We start from the raw sequence: 22,070 nt of genomic DNA, 5'->3' as shown, positions 1-22,070 counted from the left end.
TTGTTTTATTCTGCAGGTTTGGGGTTGGTTTTTTTTTCCAAAACAGAGCACATTTGGTTCATCAGCTCTTGCTACTGAAGCACTGCTATGAAAGCGATATGCCACAGCAATACTAGCAGCAATATCACAGCCCAGATTTTATACTAATGTGGCCCCTAATATATCGGGATAATAATTAATCATATATGTACTACTGTACGAATTTCTCCTATGCCTGTTACTCACCTGACAGATACACTTTTCTTATGTAGTGCACAGTCATCTTGACTAAATCCCATTCTGGCCAATTTCCTCATGCAATTTGCATACATTGATTGCTTCAGTTGGTACACACTTTAACTTTCAGCATAAAATCAGACACCGAGAAGTCTGTTTATAACAGGTTTTTCAATATCTTTTTAAGACTTCCAGATAAAGATGTTTGACAAAAAGATAACAGGTCCTCAGTGGGTGTTTTGTTTCAAACCGTCTATCATGAAATTGCTCCCAGCATGGCACTACTGTCCATTAAAAAATTCACAACATTAGTGCGTACCCACATCTCAGGGCAATTCTTACAATGACTGCTTTATTTATTCACTCCAGTGTCTGTGAAGCTCAGATTACTGTTTAATTCTAAGCAAACTGCTAACTGTGAACATTTGTAAGAGAGCAGCCCATTAAATTCAACATTTATTCAACATCTCTAATTTGCTTGCAGTATTATGATGATTCCCGTTTTAAGAAATATGACTTTAGTTCTATATATCTTGTTTTCCATAACTTGTTCTAACACATTAAGTATTTAGTTTCCTTCCCCGTCACTTAAAAGGAACCTACAAATATAAATCTAGGCACACTCACTGACAATTGAATAAAATCCAGTCTCTGTAATAACAGGCATTTAATCAGATTTTAATGGGTCTTTATAATCATTAAGAGTTAGAGAAATGGGCAGGTAGACACATGCATGTTTTGTAGTAAGCATGTTTTAAAAAACTGGTGCATTTAATATGCGGCATAAGATAAGGATTATTACACAGGGAAAGCAGTCAAAGCCAAGATGCTGGACTGAAAAAAATTAAGATACTATTTTTCCAAGTATATTGCTCAGTTATACATAGTCTGTTCAATGTCTGTTCAAATGAAAGACTATTTTAAATGTATATGATTGATCATATGCATTAATGCAAAAGGCACAGCCTGAACTTTGGGCCAAAAAACCTCCCACTGAACTCAGAATTTGGGCCTGAGGTTGGAGTACAGAAATGCAACTGTACATATGTTGAGAAGGTGTTGATTAAAACATACGATTTCTACACACAAAATATTGTTATTTTCCAGACAGTGCCCCAGAGCAATATGAAAAATGTGCAAGAACTTATTCAAGACTTTCTTTTAAGTCAGGATTTAAGATTTGAATGCATTTTCTGAGGACACAGTGTCATCAGATGGGGTCAGTTTGTAAGCTCTTTCACTTTTCATAAAGCAGAAAATAAAACCCAAGAAATCTCTAAGTAAGCACAAAGAAATTACCACTCTTCCTGCCTCAAGTAACTCCCTCGTGCAGAACAAAAAATAACAGGGATATATATATCTTTACTTTTTATTTCCCCAAACTTCCGATATTCATCTATGACCTTTCGTTTTCCATTGCAAAATGAAAGCATGGCAAACATAGTACATAACAAAATAGAAGATATGCTTAGTAATGAATCAAAAAAATATAGTGGGTAACAGCCAAAAGACAATTTTAAAATACCATTTGTTCTGACCATATGCCATAAAGACATAAAGAATGCATTAGATAAAGGCTGTTTTACTTGGAATTATTTATCACTGGAGATGTTTATCAAATGAAGTTATTTCTTGACTGAAGAGCAAGAAATGGAATTGTTTTCTAATCTTGTTTTAAGTCACGAGCAGGGCCTTGAAGGAGTCCCTGAAGAGGTTACTGTTCAAGGGTTGCACTGAACCTTATCAACAGAAAACATCCCACCATGTCCTCTAGTTGAGATCTTTATTTCTCAACAAATAGTTTACCTGCTCCGTTATCTTTCCATGAACTCAGAGAGATAAAGCCTAAATAATGTTTCCTGCACCTTTCTCTTTCCACTTTTAGAAACTCAACATACTTGAACTTATTTCTATTATTTTTATAGTTCATGATGGTCATGGCTACCAGACAGAGGCTGTCACAGACGGTAAACTGTATTACAACATAGTCTTAGCTACACTATTTTTCTAGTTCATAGGCAAACTCAGCAGCAAGAAATACAGAAGACAGGACAAAAGAACAGGAAGGGCATGGAGAAAGAAAATCCTTTCCACTCCTCTTCATCTAAAGTGAGATGTGCAGACTAATCCTTTTCAATTTCAATTTGCAGCCTTCACCGTGAGCCAAGATCTGACAGGGGAAGACTGACTGGTGCTATTTGGTTACCTGACTGCAGGAAGTTATATACAGGACATAAAAAACAACCAGTCACAATTTCCTCTACAAACAGAATTTAGCAGAGAAAAAAAAAAAAAAATGAACAAAGATTAAAAATAGAATGGTTCCAAGCAATTATACATGAAAAAAATAAAGGATTAAACAGAAAAAAAAAGGAAAAAAAAAACAAAAACAGAAGCAGCAGCTACTTAAAAAGATCAGAAACAATAAAGAGGTGAATTCCCAAAGTGCTTGATGCCAGAAGATCCAGAGGGCGTATTCAATGAGGATCTCAATAAAATGAGGGATTTCTAGGCAGTGAAGACATTAAAATAGTCACAAATAACTTGCAGAAAGGATTTTACAATGGGTTGTATAAATCTTCTGGAGATCCAGCGAGACACTCAAGTTGTAAACCCACATCATCATCTCATCAATGCGATCGCTATCCACACTAACTAATTTACAGCTAGTATGGCCACATCAATCAGCAATACAGTCAGCTCTTCAGTCACACAGACTGCCATCTGCTCGCAGTGTATCACAAGCAACAGCATATTTCCACTGACACACTGTGTGGGTGCAGTCCCACAGCACTCGAGCCAACACAAGGTAGGGCTGCCATGGCCCCCCAGCTATCTTGGCAGCACAGTCCTTGGCTGTTGCATCAGCATTGGCACTCAGGCGATCACGTCAGTTCAAGGAGCTGCTGTAGAAGACAGAAGAAGCAATTGGTTTTCCATGGGATCAGCTGCCTGAGCTGGCTCACTGCTCTGTCACATTAACAGCAGTGCTGGCTTGAGGGAGGCACCAAAACAATGTGGCTGAGTTTAGGATGGGAAGACTGTGGCAGATTGGTTCAAACTGCCATGAAACTCAATATGCAGCAACTAGCCTCCAATCAGTTTGTAGCTATACCCATACAGGTCATCCAGACCACAACCATAAATATCCATAAGCCAACACTGCCATCAGAGGTAGGAATATCTTGCCTGTAAGTCTCCTCCCAATGCTGATCCCATCTGTGTGCTGCCACAAATATCGGTATGATCAGAGATACGATCCTCACTGAAATAAAAGATGGGTACTACTAATGTGTGTGAGTTCCCTATCCTGTTTCACCAAGCAACTGCATAAAAGTATGAAGCAGCAGACACTGAAGGCTGGGCAGACCTTCTCCTTTTGGCAGTAATGCTGATTCAAGCTGCTTTAAAATGTATGGTAAGGTACATCCTCTCTATGATATACACTTATAAACCGTGAAGAAGTTATCATACTAACCTACCTAGACAAACGACAGAGAATTACTCTGTAATCAGACTAGGACATATTCCCAAAAAAGAAAAATTTACACGTCTCAAGGAAGCCACATCCTATAACAACTTGTTCCATTGATTTTCTAGCCTTTCAGTTAACAAAATTAAAAGTGCTGGCTATTTGCCACTTCCAAGCACTGGACCTCACAATACATTTGCCAGACTGAAGGTACTGTCCTTCAAGTCAAATCTGAGCAAATCACCCTCTAATCTTATCTTTACCTTCTCAATCTCTTGCTGTAGGGCTTATTTTTCAATTTTATAATCAATTTCCTTACTTTTCTCTGATCTTTTCCAATCTAGCAAAATAATTCCTCAATTGTGGAAGCCAGAACTGAAAACATTATTGCAACAGCGCTGGTTCCAGAGCCAAGGAAGTAAGGTAAAATGTCCTCTTTATGGGGACAGTCTACATTCACCATTACATTATGCAAAAATGTCCACCAAATAGCCTTCAAGATGCTCAACTATTTTTCAGAATAAGTTCTTCAAGAGAAGTCTGTAGGATGAGAAATCTCTTAATGTGGCTTTGTTTATTCATTCCTTGACCTAACAGCTTTACATTTGGTTTATTGAAACAATAGTGGCTCTCTCTCTATCTCAATAAAAAAGACAGATCAAGGAAATGGCCTATCACTCATGTGCTTCGAGGTGTTCCAGTAACCATCCATCCTGCAGTCTTACCAGCATAAGAATATAGCACTAGTCTATTTAGACCAGCAATGACACACCTAGTATCAGATGTTTCAAAGAACAATAAAGCTGGTGGAAGTAATGATTTCCATGATTTTTACTTATCTCTATAACTTAGACACAGCCTTGAGCCCTCAGATGCAACATTCAATACATGATTCAGTTAAGACAATGATTATTTGGTATCTCTATATGCACACATCTAAGTTCCCCGTCTCAGAGTCTAATACAGGGTCATTCCATTCCTTTCAGTCAGTCCATGTGCAGAAAGTTCCCCAGTTTAGTCACATGTTGTACACAAAAGTATTTACTGACACGTTTTTTTCCATTTCCTACCTTTCCATTTCATTGAGTCACTCCTGTACTACAAGACAGACAGGTTCTGCTTCTCTAGAATTCCTGTTTTGACATGGGAAGCTCTACAGCACAGCTCTGCCAATACTAACAGGCTCTGCTTCCACTTAATGTGCCTTTTGACAATACACAGTGTCACTGCCCCAAGAACAATGTCTTTTCTGCACATTGCTGAGAAAATTTAATCATGATATTTAAAAATCTGAAGATGCAAAGAAGTATTTTTATAATACTGAAAACCACTGACCTCTCAAGTATTTAAAACATGCCAGCTTTCACTATTTTTAGTCTGTTTGAATGAAGTCATTGTGAATTACGTTCATAAGTAGACATGGCATTAACTTCCACAATGACATAAGCCTTGATGTACTGAGTTCTATACAGCTCTAAACAGTTGGAATGATTAATAGCAAAGCTTACAAAACTGCAATGAGTAGAAAGCTAAAGGGAGAAGTCAGAAAGCCATTACTGAGAAGTCAGTAGGCGCATCACGTAACTTACCAAACAGGCGCTGATGGAAGAGAAATTTCCCAGCTATCAGTCCTGTGAGAATGGCAAGCAGCCACAGAAACACCTTCAAAAATCTCCAGCCTCCTCCTTCAGGGTATTTATTTGTTACAAAGGAGAAACAATTACCAACAACAATAACATTGGCTTCTGTCTGACTGTGAGATACTGGGTCCTCGGCAAATATTAAGAAGTTAAAGAAGATCACTAAGTAAGCCACAACTAAGCGAGACCACGGGTGCTGGAAGTAGTAGCGGAAGTCTTTATCCATCCTCAGACACTGCAGAACTGTTCTTTGCCTGTATGTAAAGACACAAATGCACAATGTTATGCGGACCCAGAATTCTTAGAGCTTAGCAGATACCTGCCCGTTACCAAAAACACGTCACTGTAACCTTGTCATCATTTATTTTTAACACTTCAGGCTTGACTAGCAATGAAAGTTTCAGTTAAAAATAGTTAGAGCCAAGTACAGAAAAACTGAAATTCCTGCCCATTCCAATGTAAAAACAACAAACAAACATATACACCTCATAGCACAGGATTTTTAGTCTCGGACATTACTATACTACCTCTCTAACATTACAGCTCCATAATGAGGCATGAAAATACAGCTTGTAAGAACGTGACAGGGTACATGAAACTCAGAGTGCCTTTCCTGCCACATTCCAAAAAACGCAACACAGATTTCACAAATAATGGAAGCACAGAATAGTTTGAGTTGGGGAGGATCTTAAAGATCATCTATTTCCAAACCCCTGCTATGGGCAGGGACACCTTTCACTAGACCAGGCTGCTCAAAGCCCCATCCAGCCTGGCCTTGAACACTTCCAGGGACGGGGCAGCCACAGCTTCTCTGGGCAACCTGTGCCAATGTCTCACCATCCTCACAGTGAAAGATTTCTTCCTAAGACCAACCCCATCTAAATCTACCCTCCTCCATTTAAAGGCATTCCCCCCTGTTGCATCACTACTCATCTTCATAAACAAGTCCCTCTCCAGATTTCTTGTAGGCCCCCTTTAAGTATTGGAAGACATAAGGCTCAGAGGTCTACCCTGAGCCTTTTGTTCATGTTAAGAATAAAGTGAATCTTTCTCCTAATAGAAGAAGGGTGGAACAAGCCCCCAAGTCCAGTAAGGTTTTCTACTGCCTCATTCCCTGGAAGCTTACAAGCATATATCCCAGCAACATCGGAAACTTGTGGTTACACGAAGTGATGGAAAAGTTGCTAGAATTAATCCTTGCGGGTCAGGCAAGTCTGCAGAAATTTTCCATTGGCTTCAGGGTGTACACCTATAATTAAGCATGTTTTCAAAACCAGAAAGTAAGAGTGCTCTGAGCACAGGCTGCTGTGTATGAAAACAAAAAATGTATTTTGAAACTTGCCTGCTCATGAAGTACTGCTATGGAAAAATGCAGCTGAGCACGGGAAACCTTTCAGTTCTTGGTCATTTGATTTCTTTTACTTTTATTCACAATCAATTAGTTGTTTCACCCTGTTGAAGCACTTTATATGCACAAAGATACAAGGCCTTTGTGTTGCGGAACACCGCAGCTATTCAAGGGACACAGAGTGTAGGAAGAAATAAGACAAAAATGAGTACCTAATAATATTGCTTGTTTATTACTGCATGATCCTCGAAGGATACACTGTACTTAACTGAACGCTACAGATTTTTGCAAATGTCATATCCCCTGCAGGAGAAAAAAACCGAAACCCCAATTGCAGCAAGACCAGAAAAACCCAATCAATTACTCATCCCTTCTGGGACTTCTGACTAAGTCTCACTTTGCAAACTTACAAAGGGCTTGAATTACAACGTTTCCCTTTAGGTAGTCCCTTTCAAAATTATTCAACTCTATAATCTGATTTAGATTTCTAAAATTACAAGGAATCCTGTACCCACTAAATCAAAAAGATAAAACAACCTCCCAGCAGAGTCAGAAAACTCATTCCTTCAATAATAAAAATTAATCTTGTCCCATTATGTATAAATTACACATGATAAAAAGAATGGAGTTAAAAAGTTGACACAAGGAACTGTCAGCCCTTTGAAAACTTCATGAATAAAATGCTTTAAAGCAAGGGTCATTGGTCCAGCAGCCTAAGAATATAAAAATACCACTTTGAGGAGAGTATACTGCCTTTAGAGCCATAAGGATGCCCCAAACTGTTTAGTGTTACCCCTTATTCTTGCTTATGGGGGAAAAAAAAAACAAACCAAAACCAAACCAGTTAAGTGTTTCCTAATGTGTATGAACTACCTTAAAGCCAGAATGGAGATAAACAACTATATGTCCTGACAGTTTTGGCAGCTGCCGGACACCCGAGAGTTATTAGACACCCAACTGAAGACGCCAGCTTCCTAGGAAGCGTTTTATAGCATAAGCAGCCAATATTAGCAATAGCAGCAGTACCAAATCGCTAACAAAAAGCCAGCTCTTGACTACCTCCAAGCCAAATATGTGGGTACCAAGCAAGCCGCGCACCACATGCCCATCTCAACCTGTTAAATCGACCCAGTTCCCCTTGCCCCCGGCGCAGACCCGGGGACCTGCGGCCGCGTTACCCCTCGCAGCTGCCGCCACCGCCCCGCCGGGGCACAGGGCCACGGGCTCCGCAGCGCCGCCGGGCCGGTGCTGCCGCCCGCTGCTCGATGCCCGCCGCCCGCCTCACTCACCGCGACGGGGGATCCGGCGCCGCGGGCGCGGTGCTGCTGCGGCGCGGCTCCGTGCTTGCCGTGGTGCGGCTCCCAGCAGCGGGCGATCCCGCTCCGCTCCGCTGCGCGCCGGCGGCCGCCCGCAGCTGCCCGCGGCCGGCACGGCCCCCACAGCCCCTCGGGCGCTGACAGCGGCGCTGGCGCTGCCGCGGCGTCCCGCCCCCCGGCCGCCGCGGGAGGGAGCGGCTGCGGCGGCGGCGGCTGTGCCCTGCCCCTCCCCTCCGCGCCGCTTCGCACCGCTCCGCTCCCGGGCGCGGGGGAGCGCCGGGGGAGGGAGAGCGGCCCCGCCGGCCCCGGCAGTGCCGCAGCCGCGGCGGCAGCGCTGCGGAAGCGTCCCGGCGCCCCTGCCCGTCCCTCCCCTGGACCCGCCAGCCAGGACCAGAAACGTGCGGGGTATTCTCGCGGGTGGCTTTACTCACCCTGAAAAATGGTAGCCTGGGAGCCACGGGGGCTTATCCAGCCAGGGGAGGTGAGCGAAACCGGAGCGACGCTCAGCTCCCACCAGTCGGACTTGGGTAAATTAGCTGCAGAAAATTACAAATAGGGTAAATACAGGGTCAGATCTGGAGGTGTATTACCCCACAGCAAAACCACAGGGTTGGCTGTAAGAGATCGCTCAGGAAGATTTCCGAAAACTCTCTGGTTTGGGAGGTCTATATCCCTTCTGCTTACATAGGACAGGAATATCACAAGGCCATGGCCAGTCTCCAGGGTGCACGCACTGTCGGTATTGTCACTGCCCTGGGAAAAACGCCTCCGTGCAGCCTGACAGAGTTGTTGACATTGCATTTCAGCCGAATTGTCAACCAAAGCCTTTTTATGTGGGATGTGGTCCCTAGTGCCAGTGTGCTGGTACTGCTGACATCCCTGGAAAACGTTTACAGGATGCTCTTAGCATTGCATTATGACTGTCTCTTAATGCAATATCTGCTAGTTCTCATCATTGCTAAAGATAATAGGTAAAATAAACGAAGTTGCCAGACAGCCTCATGGCAGGGAGGCTGGAACTAGACCAGCACAACCAGAACAATCACCAGATGAAAACTTGTAAATCACTTCTGTACTCATGGAAATATAGTTTTACATATTTGTTGTAAATACCTGGATTGAAGGTACCTGACATAATCACGTTATCTTCCTCAGTGGAATAACCTATAAACCCCTCAATTTTAGATAGAAATACGTAATGTTCACTATTTAACACTACCCCTTTTCCCCCAGCTATCTTTACAGTAAGCAGAAAATTAAAATATTCAGAGAGAAAAAATCATCATGTGCAATGAGAAAGTATAGGAATCCAGTGTGCAGCACTGCCTGTTCATGCAACAGTTCTGTGTGCACTGCCACACTTGCAGAGCTCAGACTCCTTCTGTTCAACAAATGAGAATTCACAGAGAAGGAGGTAGCACCCACCACAAAAGAGATCACATTCTTCCTGCACCTACACACTAAAAAAAAATCTCTTCAGCTCCGATGGAAACCCATGCTACGACTGTAAAGCATTCATGAGCATCTTCTCAGAGAGTAAATCAGAGAGAAAGTTTTTGAAGCCACTAAGTCAATCAAATTAAAATCATGTACTTTTCTAGTAAGGTAACCAAAAACGTAAGTGCGCCTTATACCTCCCCCAATTTCATGTTGCAATTCATCTCTTAGAGGAAGCTATTTCCCCCCCCCCAAAAAAAGTGTAATATTTCACTCATATATTAAAAAAGCTGGACCACTCCTATTCCTTTTTTCTCTTTTGTTTAAATCAAGCAATCAAGATTTAGTTGGTTAAATACATACCTGAACAGCAACAGCTAACAAATAATTTAAGCCAACAAGACTAATTGGGCTCACTCAACCAAGAACTGCCAGGAAAAGAAAGATACAAACTCTTACCCGTGAAACTATCCTATCAGCAAGTGAAAAGGCCAGAGTAAGTTGAACCTAAAAAGCACACTGAATCAGGGCAATGAGTCACCTTGCAACACTAGTTTTGATACTTGTGAATGGAACTATTTTACCAGCACTCCTATTACGAAACAGCACTTGTGTAAAGGCTATTGTTTTACATTCAGTGTCCAGCAGAAATTGCTACTTCAGGATACATTTCTGTAGAGTCATTTTATCCTCAGATATAAGGAATCAGCCTTCCGCACATTAGTCTGTAACTGGAAAGTTCTCATACAAGACTCTGCTGTCTCAGACAACTCTGCTGCAGGCACACGCGCCAAGTTACAGTATGTTCCGAAATAACGATGCCGTACTAAGAGACAGGTTTCCGTGCTTTTCTATGCCAAAGCAGAAGTACTAGTTTTGCCAATGAAAAAGCTCAAGGTCCAAACTAAAAAGACTCGTAATCACTCCATTCAAAAGTAAAATAAATATAAAATACAATTCAGCAAAAAATCTTGTGTATCCAGAGCTGAAAGGTAATTCTAGAGACTGGGAAAAAATGCTGCACCTTTGTCTGAGAAGGTCTCTGATATTCCATGTTATCTATACTGACTATGTGCTTGGCTGCTTGATCCATGAAACTGTGGGTCACTTAACACCCATGACTTCTCACAGAGTCACAACATAGCTGAGGCTGGGAGATTCTCTAGCCCATCACTGTGCTCAGAGCAGGGTTGGGTCCAGTTGGGTCCAGTCCAAGGTTGGAGACTGCACAACTCCTCTGAGCAACCTGTTTCAGTGTTCGACCACCCACTCAGTCAAAAGGTTTTTTAAGAAGCTAAATGGATATTCCTGTATTTCAGTTTGTGCCCGTTGCTTCTTATCCTTTCACTGGAAAGCACTGAGGTGAGTCTGGCTCCATCTTCACTCCTCCTAGCAGGCTTTTAGACACATCAGTAAGATACTCTCCCTTGAGCCTCCTCTTAAGGTTATACAGTCCCAGCTCTCTCAGCCTGTCCTCCCACTCCTTTCATCTGTGGTTTCACAAATGACTCTTTCCTGGCTTGCTTCTTGGAAAAAGTACTTCATTCCCCTGGGGATTGTGCTTCTAATGCATTTTTCTTATATCCTGGAGGCATGGGTTGACGCTGGCCAGCAGGTAAGCACCCACACAACTGCTAGCTCACTCCTTCCACCTTCTCTCCAGGGAGAGAGGAGAAAAAAACAGGGGAGAGAATAGGAGAGAAAGAGAGAACACTCATGGGTCAGGATAAAGATGTCTTAATAAGTGAAAGAAAAAAATGAGAAATAATAAAATGTAACAAGTGAGGATAAAAACAGAAAAAAAAAAAAAAGAAAGTGATGTTAAGGCAATCACCAAGGCCCCCAAGCAGCCGGATGCCTGGTTAGTCTTTGGCTCTTTGAAGCCAACCCCAATCCCACCCTTTTTATCTACCCAGGTTTAATGCTGGGCATGATGTTGTACAGTATGGAGTGTCCCTTTGGTCAGCTGGGGTCAGCTATCCTGTCTGAGTCTCCTCCCAGATTCTTACCCATCCTCAGCCTACTCACTGGGGTGGGAGTGTGGGCAGGGTGGGAAGGAAATAGCCTTGATCCTGTACAGGCACTGCTCAGCAACAGCCAAAACATCGGCATGTTTTCATTGTTTTAGCCACATACCCAAAACACAGCACAATTATCACTGCTGTGAAGAAAGTTAACTTAATCCTAGGCCAGATCCAGTACACCTGCAAAAAACATCCTCGGAACAAAAGATTCCTGCATTTGAAATTTCACAAAGTTTTGGCAACCCCTTTCAGCTATACCACTTCAGGTCTATTCATTATCTGCATCCCCAGCTTGTGTCTTACTGTCTGAAAAAAGAGGAAGCAGCACACTAAAACATGAAACAATGGAGAAGAAAATGAACCTAACAACAGTTAGGGTACAACTAAGGAGCCAAATAATTTAAGAACTTAGAAGAAAGAAAAGCAAAAATATATATCCCGTGGAAAGTAAGAATGTTAAGTTAACCAGAGACAATGATATTGCAGATACTAGCACTGCTTTACTAATAGATGTGGAAAACAGGATTGCCTAAAAGAATGTGAAACAGCAACAGTGTTTCTATTGCATCTTTGGAAAACACGAACAGTGTTTTTCACGTTATGTAACATTGAAATACTTTCCATTAAATCAATAATATGAAAGGATAGTAAACAGCAGCAACATAAATTAAACATTTATTTTTAAATGTCAGGTTGAAGAATTATTAGAAAAATAAATGAAAGATGTGGTAGTCAGCAATGTTAATCATTACATTTGTTTCCTAACAACTTCTGAAATGCTGAGGAAATTTCATAGAACTAGAAGAGAGTTAATGAAGTAACAGTATTTAAAAGGTGAATAAGATGACCTACTTAATTACAGGCTTCCCAGGCTGACAGCAAACACTGGAAAATATATGGGAAAGGCAGGTTCAGGTCTCAGTTAATGAAAGAAGTGAAAGGAGAAGAACCGCAGTAAGCAATGGAAAACAGCGGCACAGGCTGTGCAGCCATGTGATCCCCCTCTTCACACATACACACGCACTGCAAATCAGAGTAGTCACCAGATGTGGTGGTGGCCTGACTAGTGCATCTGTTTCTGCAAGAACAACCAGCAATAATACAAGCTGACAGAACACACTCTTCGGAAAACTGTCTGATTACACTTTAGGGTCTAATGCATTTGTCTGGGTAGGTCAGTACCAATATACATATACCTGAACTCCTCAAGGTATTTCTGTGATCAGATACCTGCTGACATTTCAATGGAAGAATGAGAATAACACAAAATCAACATTATACACAATACACAGATGAACTAGTAGGCTTCCAAGTCACAATAAAGGACCTTATTTCTGGTTCTACTTAATATTTTTCAGCAATGAAACAAGAAAGAAATTGCAAATTACCTAAGACTAAGAATAATGGCAAAAGGACACATTTCTGATACTAAACTTCTGGACAATTTGACTTACTGGGTACAACCTAATACATTTCAAACCAAATGTAAATGTGATAGGAACAAATTATACCTGCTCTTTCTATAAGGCAGAAAAGGGGGGAAAAAGAGCTTGGATGTAGATTTTAACAAATACAAATCTAGCTAAAAATGTAGGATCTTGGGATCTGGGTGATTAGTATGCACTTTCTGATTCTTGTCAAGCAAGTTCTAGTTTGCCAAGATGAATTTAAGGGATGATTTCATCATTTTTGATATGCTAAATCACAAAAATAAAATTTTGAGCAGAATTTATTACATATATCTAATTTTGCAATAGCAGTGGAACTTGGGACAAAAAGCAGTAGGAGAAACAGGATTTTCAGCGACCTTTGAAGCAGAACCATGAAGCAGAACTCTAGGTACATGATATAAGGCTTATCAACATTAAAGCAGAAGCTGTACTGGGGGGTTTTGAAGTTGATAGTTGAATGATAACCAAAGTTTAAATTTGAATGAAGTCCTTCTGTTCATCCAGACCAAATTTACTCCAGGTAGGCATGATACTACTTCAAATAATCTACATTGATTAGATAAAAATCACTAAAGAACTGTCTAGTGAGGTGAATTTACACAATTGATTAAATACCTTTTAAGTGCATCTGCTGGCCATATGGATGCTTTCAACTGATAGAATTACATGTGACTTCTGTGCCAGAAAAGGAAAGGAACAATCAGCTTGCAGCTACTTTGATAGTTCCACATACAGAATTAGAGAAAACGCAAATTAAGGAAAAGTGGAATCTGAGTTCAGCCTTCCGTGGATACTGCCTAACCACACTGTCCAAGTTTATTGCAATGGTAGAAGAAGACTTCAGAAGGGCAAAATTAAAGCTGGAAGACAAAAGGTCAGAAAAAATAGTAAATGATAGCAGAAGATCTTTGGGGAAGAAAAAATGTTTTAATGTTGCTGAACTCTAGCAAGAAAAATACAACATCACATGTTTTATTTAGTATGAGCTTTACACCCAGTCTGTATAAGCAGGCCTCAGATTAATCTGACAGGAAAATAATTGAAGCTTCATTGGTTTATTCAATACTAAAGAAAAATTTGATGAAAAATAATGAGAGTTAATTTGTTAACCCCATGAAAAACCATAGGATGAAAAAAATCTCATGTTTTCAACTACTATAGCTCATTATGTTCTTACAAAATGTAGTGAACAACTGTACTGTGTGCAACTACAGTATAATAATACATTGCCTCTGTAAGAATGAAACCCAAACACCAGTCTGAAGGCTTTACTGTGTTGCCATATAAATTCCCTGTGTCCATCCTGTTTCTATTAGAACAAAAATAGGTGTAGCATGACACAAAAATTTTTCATCTTGACAAAAGTACTGCTTAGAAACTCAAGCACAGTGTGGTAACTCAAACAATTAGATTACTTAATTGTCAGACCTCTGCACACCTGAAATTGAAGTATGTTATCCAATACAATCAAAGGGGTCTGAGAGCTGATCATGCACTGTCATGAACAACTGACTGGATCAGGGGAGCAGAAACACAGCCGGGACAGGAAGTACTATGAGGCACTGGCTACTGTGTTGGATGTCTCAAACTTGTGGCAGGTGTGGCAAACTGGACACTGCACTAATAAAACCAAGGAGCAAACCTATCCCTGCCAAAAGAGACACATGAAGGTGTCTTGTGCAAAGTATGGCTTGTCCAAGCAGTGGATCAAACCCCAGGAATATAAGCAAGCTACACTTGCTAACAACTTCAACATGACTGTTCAAATGGTAGCAGTTGGTGAATCAAAACTATAGTCTCACTGAAAATAATCAAATGTACCACTATTAAATATAAGAAGGTAATCATAGGCTGAAGATAATTAATAGAAGACTCATGTATACATTGCTACCCTACAGAATTGGATTTTTGCTGTCAGATTTTTAGACCTGGACAAGTGATGAGAAGACCAAGTTACCAAGTTTTATGACCTTTTTTTAAAGCTTCTTCTCATCATATATAGGGATATGCAGTATCTATTATGCAAATAAACATTTTTTCAATGGCTGATGTATAGCCTGTGACAAATGCCTGTTATTTTTAGCTCAAGTTAATGCACTGTGAAAAAGCATAGTTACTCAAAAAAATTACAATGATAAAAGTAATTATTTATTAAGTAGCTGGAAATCTATTGAAAATGAACAGGCACTTTGAATAAGTGCTTGATAGAACAAGTAAGAACATACAATGCGGTCAGAATGTCCTTTGTTTGTTTATTGAATTTCCTTTCGTTTATAAGAGCAGTGAGTGCACTGTAGAGTCATTTGGAACTAAGCTGAAACAGTGGAGACCTCCAGCTTATGCTGAGACATAGCACACAGCTGCGTTTGTGTGTGCTTATGAAGATCTTATTCTGCTGGAAACTAAGTACAAGGAGCTGAGCACTGACAGTCTTAAATGCTAGAAGGAAACAAAGCAACTACTTCAGGTTTCACCGCAAGTCCTCCTACCCTTCTTCCACATTTCTATTTAAACAGTAAGCACTGAAGAGTAAGGATCTATGTTATTTATATTCTGTCACATTACAGAGTGCTTTCTGCAAACAATTAGTAATAAAATCCCTAACTGGCCTCATGGAGCCGTTTTGGGATAAAATTTCCCATGTCTTCTTCTTGCTACTATTTTTTAATAGCAATTTATGGGTAGAAACTGAGTCATTTGTGAGTGACTCAGGAGAAAAGCCTGTCCCGAACTCCACAAGTGGGAGCCCATGAGTAGGAAGAATCCCTTGTCACAAGTCCTCCCATTCTTCCACCCTACCTCTGACATCTCTCAGAAGGTCTTAGCTGTCCTGGTGATGCCTATATCAGAAAGCAGAATTATCTAACAACAGTTTGAGCCTTTTCTTAATTTATTTGGAAATCAACTAAGATTGTAAAATGGCAAAAAGAAGCATACAGGTTCCTATTAGAGGGAACCTGATAGTCAAATGATGGGAACAGGTAGGATCATCACATCCTGAGAGCAGTGGTTAATGGCTCAACATCTGGGTGGAGATCAGTGATGAGTTGTATCCCTCAGGGGTCCATATTGAGACCACTGCTGTTTAATATCTTCATCAATGACACATTGTGTTAAGTGCATCCTCAGCAAGTTTGCAGATAACACCAAGCTGAGTGGTCCAGTTGACACTCATGAGGGAAGGGATGCCATCCAGAGGGACCTGGGCAAGCTTGAGAAGTGGGCCCAGGTGACCTCATGAGAATAAACGAAGCCAAGTGCAAGGTCCCACACCTGGGTGTGGGCAACTCCTGGTATCAATGCAGGCTAGGGAATGAAGGGATTGAGAGCTTACCTGGGGTGAAGGATTGGAGGTACTGGTGGGTCAAAGACTGGACATGACTGGGCAATGTGTGCTCGCACCCCAGAAGGTCAAATGTACCTTGCTCTGTGTCCAAAGAAGTGTGACCAGCATGTCGAGGGAGGTGATCTTGCCCCTCTACTCTGCTCTCGTGAGATCCCACCTGGAGAGAACTGTGTGCAGCTCTGGAGTTCTCATTGCAGGAAAGACATGGAACTGTTGAACCACGTCCAGAGGAGGGCCACAAAAGTTATCAGAGAGATGGAACACCTCTGCTATGAGGAATGGCTGAGAGAGTTGGGGCTGTTCAGCCTGGAGAAGAGAAGGCTCCCTACGGCATTTCAATACTTAAAGGAGGCTTATAAGAAAGATGGAGACAGACTTTTTAGTAGGGCCTGTAGTGATAGGACAAGGGATAAAGGTTTTAAAGTGGATAAGGAAAAATTTAGGCTAGATATAAGGAAGAATGTTTTTACAATGAGGGTGGTGAGACACTGGAACAAGTGATCCAGAGAGGTGGGGTAGATGCCCCATCCCCGGAAATATTCAAGGCCAGGCTGGGTGTGGTTCTGATCGAGTTGTAAATGTTCCTGTTCATTGCAGGGGGGTTGGACTAGATGACCTTTAGAGGTCACTTCCAACCCAAACTGTTCTATGATTCTATTACACTATTAGATCTAATAAATTCACAGCCATACATGCCATGGAGTAACAGTGAGGAATTCAGGATCTCAAGAAGGATAGGCAAAATGTCAAAGAAAATATAAGACAAAAGACTGAAATTTTCAAATATTGGTACTCCTAGCCTACAAAGTAAACAGTCTTAGCAAGGCCCACAGGCTCTGCAACAGTCTAATTAATAGAGGAAGTGACTTAGGACTTTGTGTCTCCAATAGAGAATGCAAACAATGCCTTGGCCAGAGTTACGTTTGCTTCATCTGGCGTTAGTCTATGCTAACTGTACGTCATTGAGAGAAACCACCATCTCTGTAGCGGTGGAAAACAAGATGAACAATTGCACATCATCAGCATAGTGCTGATGTTTCAGCTGATAGTATTTTAGAATGACTCAATGCACTCATCTAAAGTGAATATTAAAAGAAAGTGGAAATAGGTGTGAAAAGAATGTTGCCCAGCATCTCTCTTTTGTGTTCACCGGGAAAATTACTGAATCCATGCTAGAGTTGCACCAGCTTATCATTCTAGATCATCTGCCATTAGAAGCAGCTCACACACTCACTGCTAGTACAGCCTTGTCTGTACCAAAGTCAGTGAGAGAATTCTTAATAATTTCAGGATCACAATACCCTCCATGTGATATTAGGAAAAACAGAAGTATAATCTCTAATTTTGTAATATGCATTTTTACCTTATCATTGTTTCTGCCTTGTTATTATTTTTTAAATGTTTGTAATGACAGGAATATTTGAGTGAGGAAATCTTTGAGGAAATTACTACTTTCCAGAGTATTTAAAACTACTTACCCACTCATTTAGATCATGCAAACTTCAAATACTGCTCTATGCTCAGACATGACTACTGGCCAGACAAGCCACCCACCTGCAGGAGGTAATTACTGATCTCGGCAGATTAGGTCTACTCTAAATCTAGACAGTATTGTGTTTGGTGGCTCTTTGCCAGGACTCACTAGCTTTCTTAAAGTGGTTCTTCTACAGTCACTATGTGCTGGGCTGTCAGTATGACTATCCAATGGGGCTGAGACAGTCCCAGGCACATTTTCTTTCTCATCAAGAAATAGCTAGTAAATCCAGTGGAGTGGAAGCTGGAATAGGCATAATTGGCATGAAAACGTCAAAGGAGGGGCTGCCAAAAGACATCAAATGTATCCAGTCTCTTAAAAAATAAGTGGATATTGGAACAATTTTGTAGACTGAGATCCAGAGGAAGGTTTTACATGAACACAAACAGCAGCTCATGTTTTCCTTTATGTTTTTGGTTTTTTTTTTCTGATACAAGATGTTCATTTTTAATAGAAGTGTTATTTAAGTGGAGCTTCTTCTTGGTGGCAAGACTTCATTCCTGTTGAATGAAGATAATGATCTGACTTCAGTTACTGCTTTGGTACCATTTTCAATCTGGGCTACAGCAATTTAATATACCTTGCTATAAGTAATTAGTATATCTCTTTAGCCACTCACCCTACTGGAGGAGATCGTGTCCTGCTTCTGTTTTCTGTAGAGTCTTCCCTTAGAATACAGTCAAATTTTAAGTCTTAGTATTTATGATCAGGTATACGATAGTCTGATAAGGCGGCACATATGCACTAGCTTAGTCGTGATAGCTTAAAATGGCAATTGTGACATATAAATCTATTTCAAAGGCCTAAGGGAGCTGTCCAGGTTTTACAAAGTTTTTCTTGTTTTCTCTGACCCAAGAATCACTTGAACATCATGTAAAATGATTCCTAAAAAAGTTCTTGTGTGCTCTGCACACAAGGAAACATCTTGAATCTTGTCATCAATAACTGGCAAAGCAAACGTAGGTTTTAATATTTCCCACTAAAGAGAAAAAAGCAAAAATCAAGAACCACAGAGGTACCAGTCACAATTCAGGAATATATTAAAATAACAAACCATGGAGGCAGAACAGAAAATCTGAAAAGAGTGGCTGAAACGATGATGTCATTTTGCACAATGATTTTGCAGCGGTATTAACATGTTAGCTAACCACTGCTATTAGAGTAAGTACATGAAATAACAAACAACACTTAAGAAATGTTGTAATTTTAAAATCACTGAGAGCATGAAACAATCTGATCATCGTATTGCTTATTATGCTGTGCATAGAGAACACAGAGATTCCATGTCTAGTGTCTATCTGCAGATTTACCAGATCAGAATATGGGCTAGAAATGGACAAAGATACCAACAAACCGCTTTCAGAATCAACTCCTTAATAAGGTCTGAAAGCATTTAACAGAACAGAATTACCAATATTTGCTTCTTATTAACAAAGCCTACCAAAACGTGAAAAGAATCATCTGACTGCAACTTTCCAAATAGCAAAACCTATTGCTGCAAATCTGTTTTCATCTATGGCAATGGCTAGGAAAACCCCAGTACCTCAAACTCGGCTGTCTTGTAATTCAGTTTAAAATCCTTGTGTACCTAGCATGTTCCTGGCCATCCACAGACTACCTCTACTGTGTCAGCTGTTTCAGCAGCCAGAAAGAAAAGCTTCTCAGATGATGAATATTAAAAGAGACGATGGTTTATTTTCCCATTTATAAGAAATGAACAGAAATACTTCAAAGCATAAAGAAATTAAGAGATATATTCATACTGCTATAAAGACTTGCTGATGAATGTAAAGTGAGAGCTGTCCGCACTGTAATAAAAAACACTTACTATAATGGCAAGGGAGTTACGAGTTCTTACAGCAATGCTTCTTAATAACAGACTATCCATAAGCTCTAGCCATCACAAAGAAATATGGTTTTTATTTGACTTGGACATAGTGTGTTGTTTGAATAGAGCTACATAGACTGAGACATACAAACAGGTAACACTGGCATATTCAGAAGTCAAAGTCCATTTTGCTAGGAACAACTTTCACACGTATCCTCAAAGTTAAAAGCAAATCCAACTTTAGGAGTGTCATTTCTGTCCTTTTTTTTTAGCTACCTATGGGTGTATGGGAATGGAGATTACTGGAAGGAAAAACAGAGTTGAAGAAATGAAGTTTTCACTTATTTCTGAAGGAAGTAGTGATATCCATTCTTACTCTATATGGAAGAAGATTCATCTTGTGATGGACTAAATTCTCTACTATTATAATTATCTTATAAAAATATGGTTATTTTTGAAGAACATGCTGATGGGGGAGAAGAATAATGTAAGATGAAGCTTTGAAGTGTCAGGATAGAGATCTACAGGCAATGGAGATCCACAGCAAGACAATGAAGTCGTAATATTGCCCAGCAAAAAAATTTTCATTCTTCAGCTGTTGAAAATGTTGAAAATGTCACCTCAATGTAACTATGGACTTCAGTAATAAAAATTGTGTGTAAATAAATATGTGCATTTCCAGTGTTAGGTGGACAATTATAGTCAAAACTGGGACAGGCCTTCCTGGCTACATCACAGCAGGAGAAAATGTTTGCATGCCATTATGGAACTATGAAGACAGTTAACTGAGAATTCCATGGAGATTATAACCACAGCATTTAATAAACTAGCATAAGTGAAAGAGTATTGTTAAATCAATGAAGAAGTAAATCTACAGGGAAAGACAATAAAGACACAAAACGAAAACAAGACCCAGAATTCACATTGAAAATGCTGTAGCAAAGTCTACTAAAAATATTTCCTTTTATAAATTTCATTTATCATTCAGTTACAAGAGTCTTATTAAAATTTGGAAAAGGGCAATATGCTGCCTCTACCAAAACGATCACAGCCTTAATTGGAGACAAACTCTAATATATACTCAAAAAAAATTAACTCGAGTACAGGAATAAACATAACTAACAAAAAGGAAAAAGTTACTTAATGCATATGCTAACAAATAAACTTCCCTATTATTATCCTGACCCTCTTATGATTTGGACAGCACTTTTATAATCAAAACCATTTTAGTAAGACTCTGAAGAACACTAAAATTCAGAAGTTTAGGCATCTTCAATAGACATAGAATTGTTACTTCCTTGCACTTGTTTCTGTGCAATGCCTCTTTGTCAAACATCAAACAGCAATATGAGAAAATATTTGTGATATTGAAATTAAAGAAAAAAGATTTAGACTTTGTCTTTTTGCCAAAAAGGAGTTATTAATGCCAGTGTGTACCAGCCTTGTTTCAGGTGAAGCAGATGTTAATATCCCACTTTCATACTTCAGAGCCCTCTGGCAGATTAGTGGGAATTGATGTGACCTCAGATAGTCAAGGTGATCTGGATATGGTGATAGACGTTATAGTCTCATATCGCTATGGTATTTCCATTGAAGCATGGGTTTCCACTGAAAGCATAGTTCCACAGTCTCAGCTACACACCCTTGTTACCACATTGTGACAACAGTAGTGCTCCTCGGGACACATGACTAACTGGACCAAGGAACCAATCTGTCTTTTCAGGATATATATCTACCCAGGAAAACTTGTTATTCCCTTGTAAATTTTCGGGCAAATCCATCCTTTACAAACACCAGCACCAACACAGGGGAGGAACCAAGAGCACAGGACTAGGAAAAAGACAAACTACAGCTTTGTTTCCCCAGCTGCTGCAGTCTTTGCAATGAGTCTCAGCTCACTAGCTGGTGACATGTCTCCATAGTGACTTTGTATTCGCCAGACTAGGATTACACAGCACAACTCACATACTGCAGTTACAGTGCTGTTTCACATTTCCCAAATAGGACACCAAATCACTCACCTGTTTAAACTAGGGATCTGACAAAGCACAGGCACTCAGATGTATCAACACAGCTGACTTCGGAAATTCCAGAGCTTCAGTGCTCTGGAGCCTGGGAAGGTGAGCCAGGGAAAGATTACTGTGCACTTGCCTTACTCTTCTATTGCCTGGTCCACCGGGCATATTTGTCATGCCCTGTTACAGCATTTCTTGTGCTCTCAGGTTGAATAGTGACACATCTTCTTAACGCCCAGGATTCCGAAGGAATTTTCAGCATCAGGACATTTCACTAAGTGCCTACAGCCCTGTCATATCTGACACTTGTCTGAACATTTCACTTGTGTAGTCTAATCCAGACCCCAGCACAGATGCGCCTGTGAAAGACAGTTAGCAGTGGCAAACCTCCCTTCAGGGCATGCTTACATTCATGATGGGGGACTTTCCACTGGGAACTTTAA

At 40.4% G+C, this 22,070-nt stretch overlaps 1 protein-coding gene across 2 annotated transcripts in view; it reads right to left on the bottom strand.

The window, feature by feature from the left end:
- TMEM117 (transmembrane protein 117) overlaps positions 1-8,689 on the bottom strand; it is a 225,909-nt gene extending 217,220 nt beyond the window's left edge. Inside the window, exons 1-2 of one of the 2 annotated variants that reach the window (XM_061467794.1) lie at positions 8,424-8,689; positions 5,278-5,582 (exon numbers count right to left, since the gene is read on the bottom strand). In XM_061467794.1, coding sequence (XP_061323778.1) covers positions 5,278-5,554 — 277 coding nt within the window. In that variant the 5' untranslated portion in view covers positions 5,555-5,582; positions 8,424-8,689. Of the gene's footprint in view, positions 1-5,277; positions 5,583-7,965; positions 8,129-8,423 lie in introns of those variants that run through there. The other variant, XM_061467793.1, reaches the window with a different exon arrangement.
- Between the last annotated feature and the right edge of the window lie 13,381 nt (positions 8,690-22,070).

The sequence above is a fragment of the Pezoporus flaviventris genome, unplaced genomic scaffold (assembly GCF_033815535.1).
Source record: "Pezoporus flaviventris isolate CSIRO_AGI_PZ_B2104156 unplaced genomic scaffold, CSIRO_AGI_Pfla_v1 ptg000045l, whole genome shotgun sequence".
Taxonomy (NCBI): domain Eukaryota; kingdom Metazoa; phylum Chordata; class Aves; order Psittaciformes; family Psittacidae; genus Pezoporus; species Pezoporus flaviventris.
This window is presented reverse-complemented; position numbering and strand designations above follow the sequence as displayed.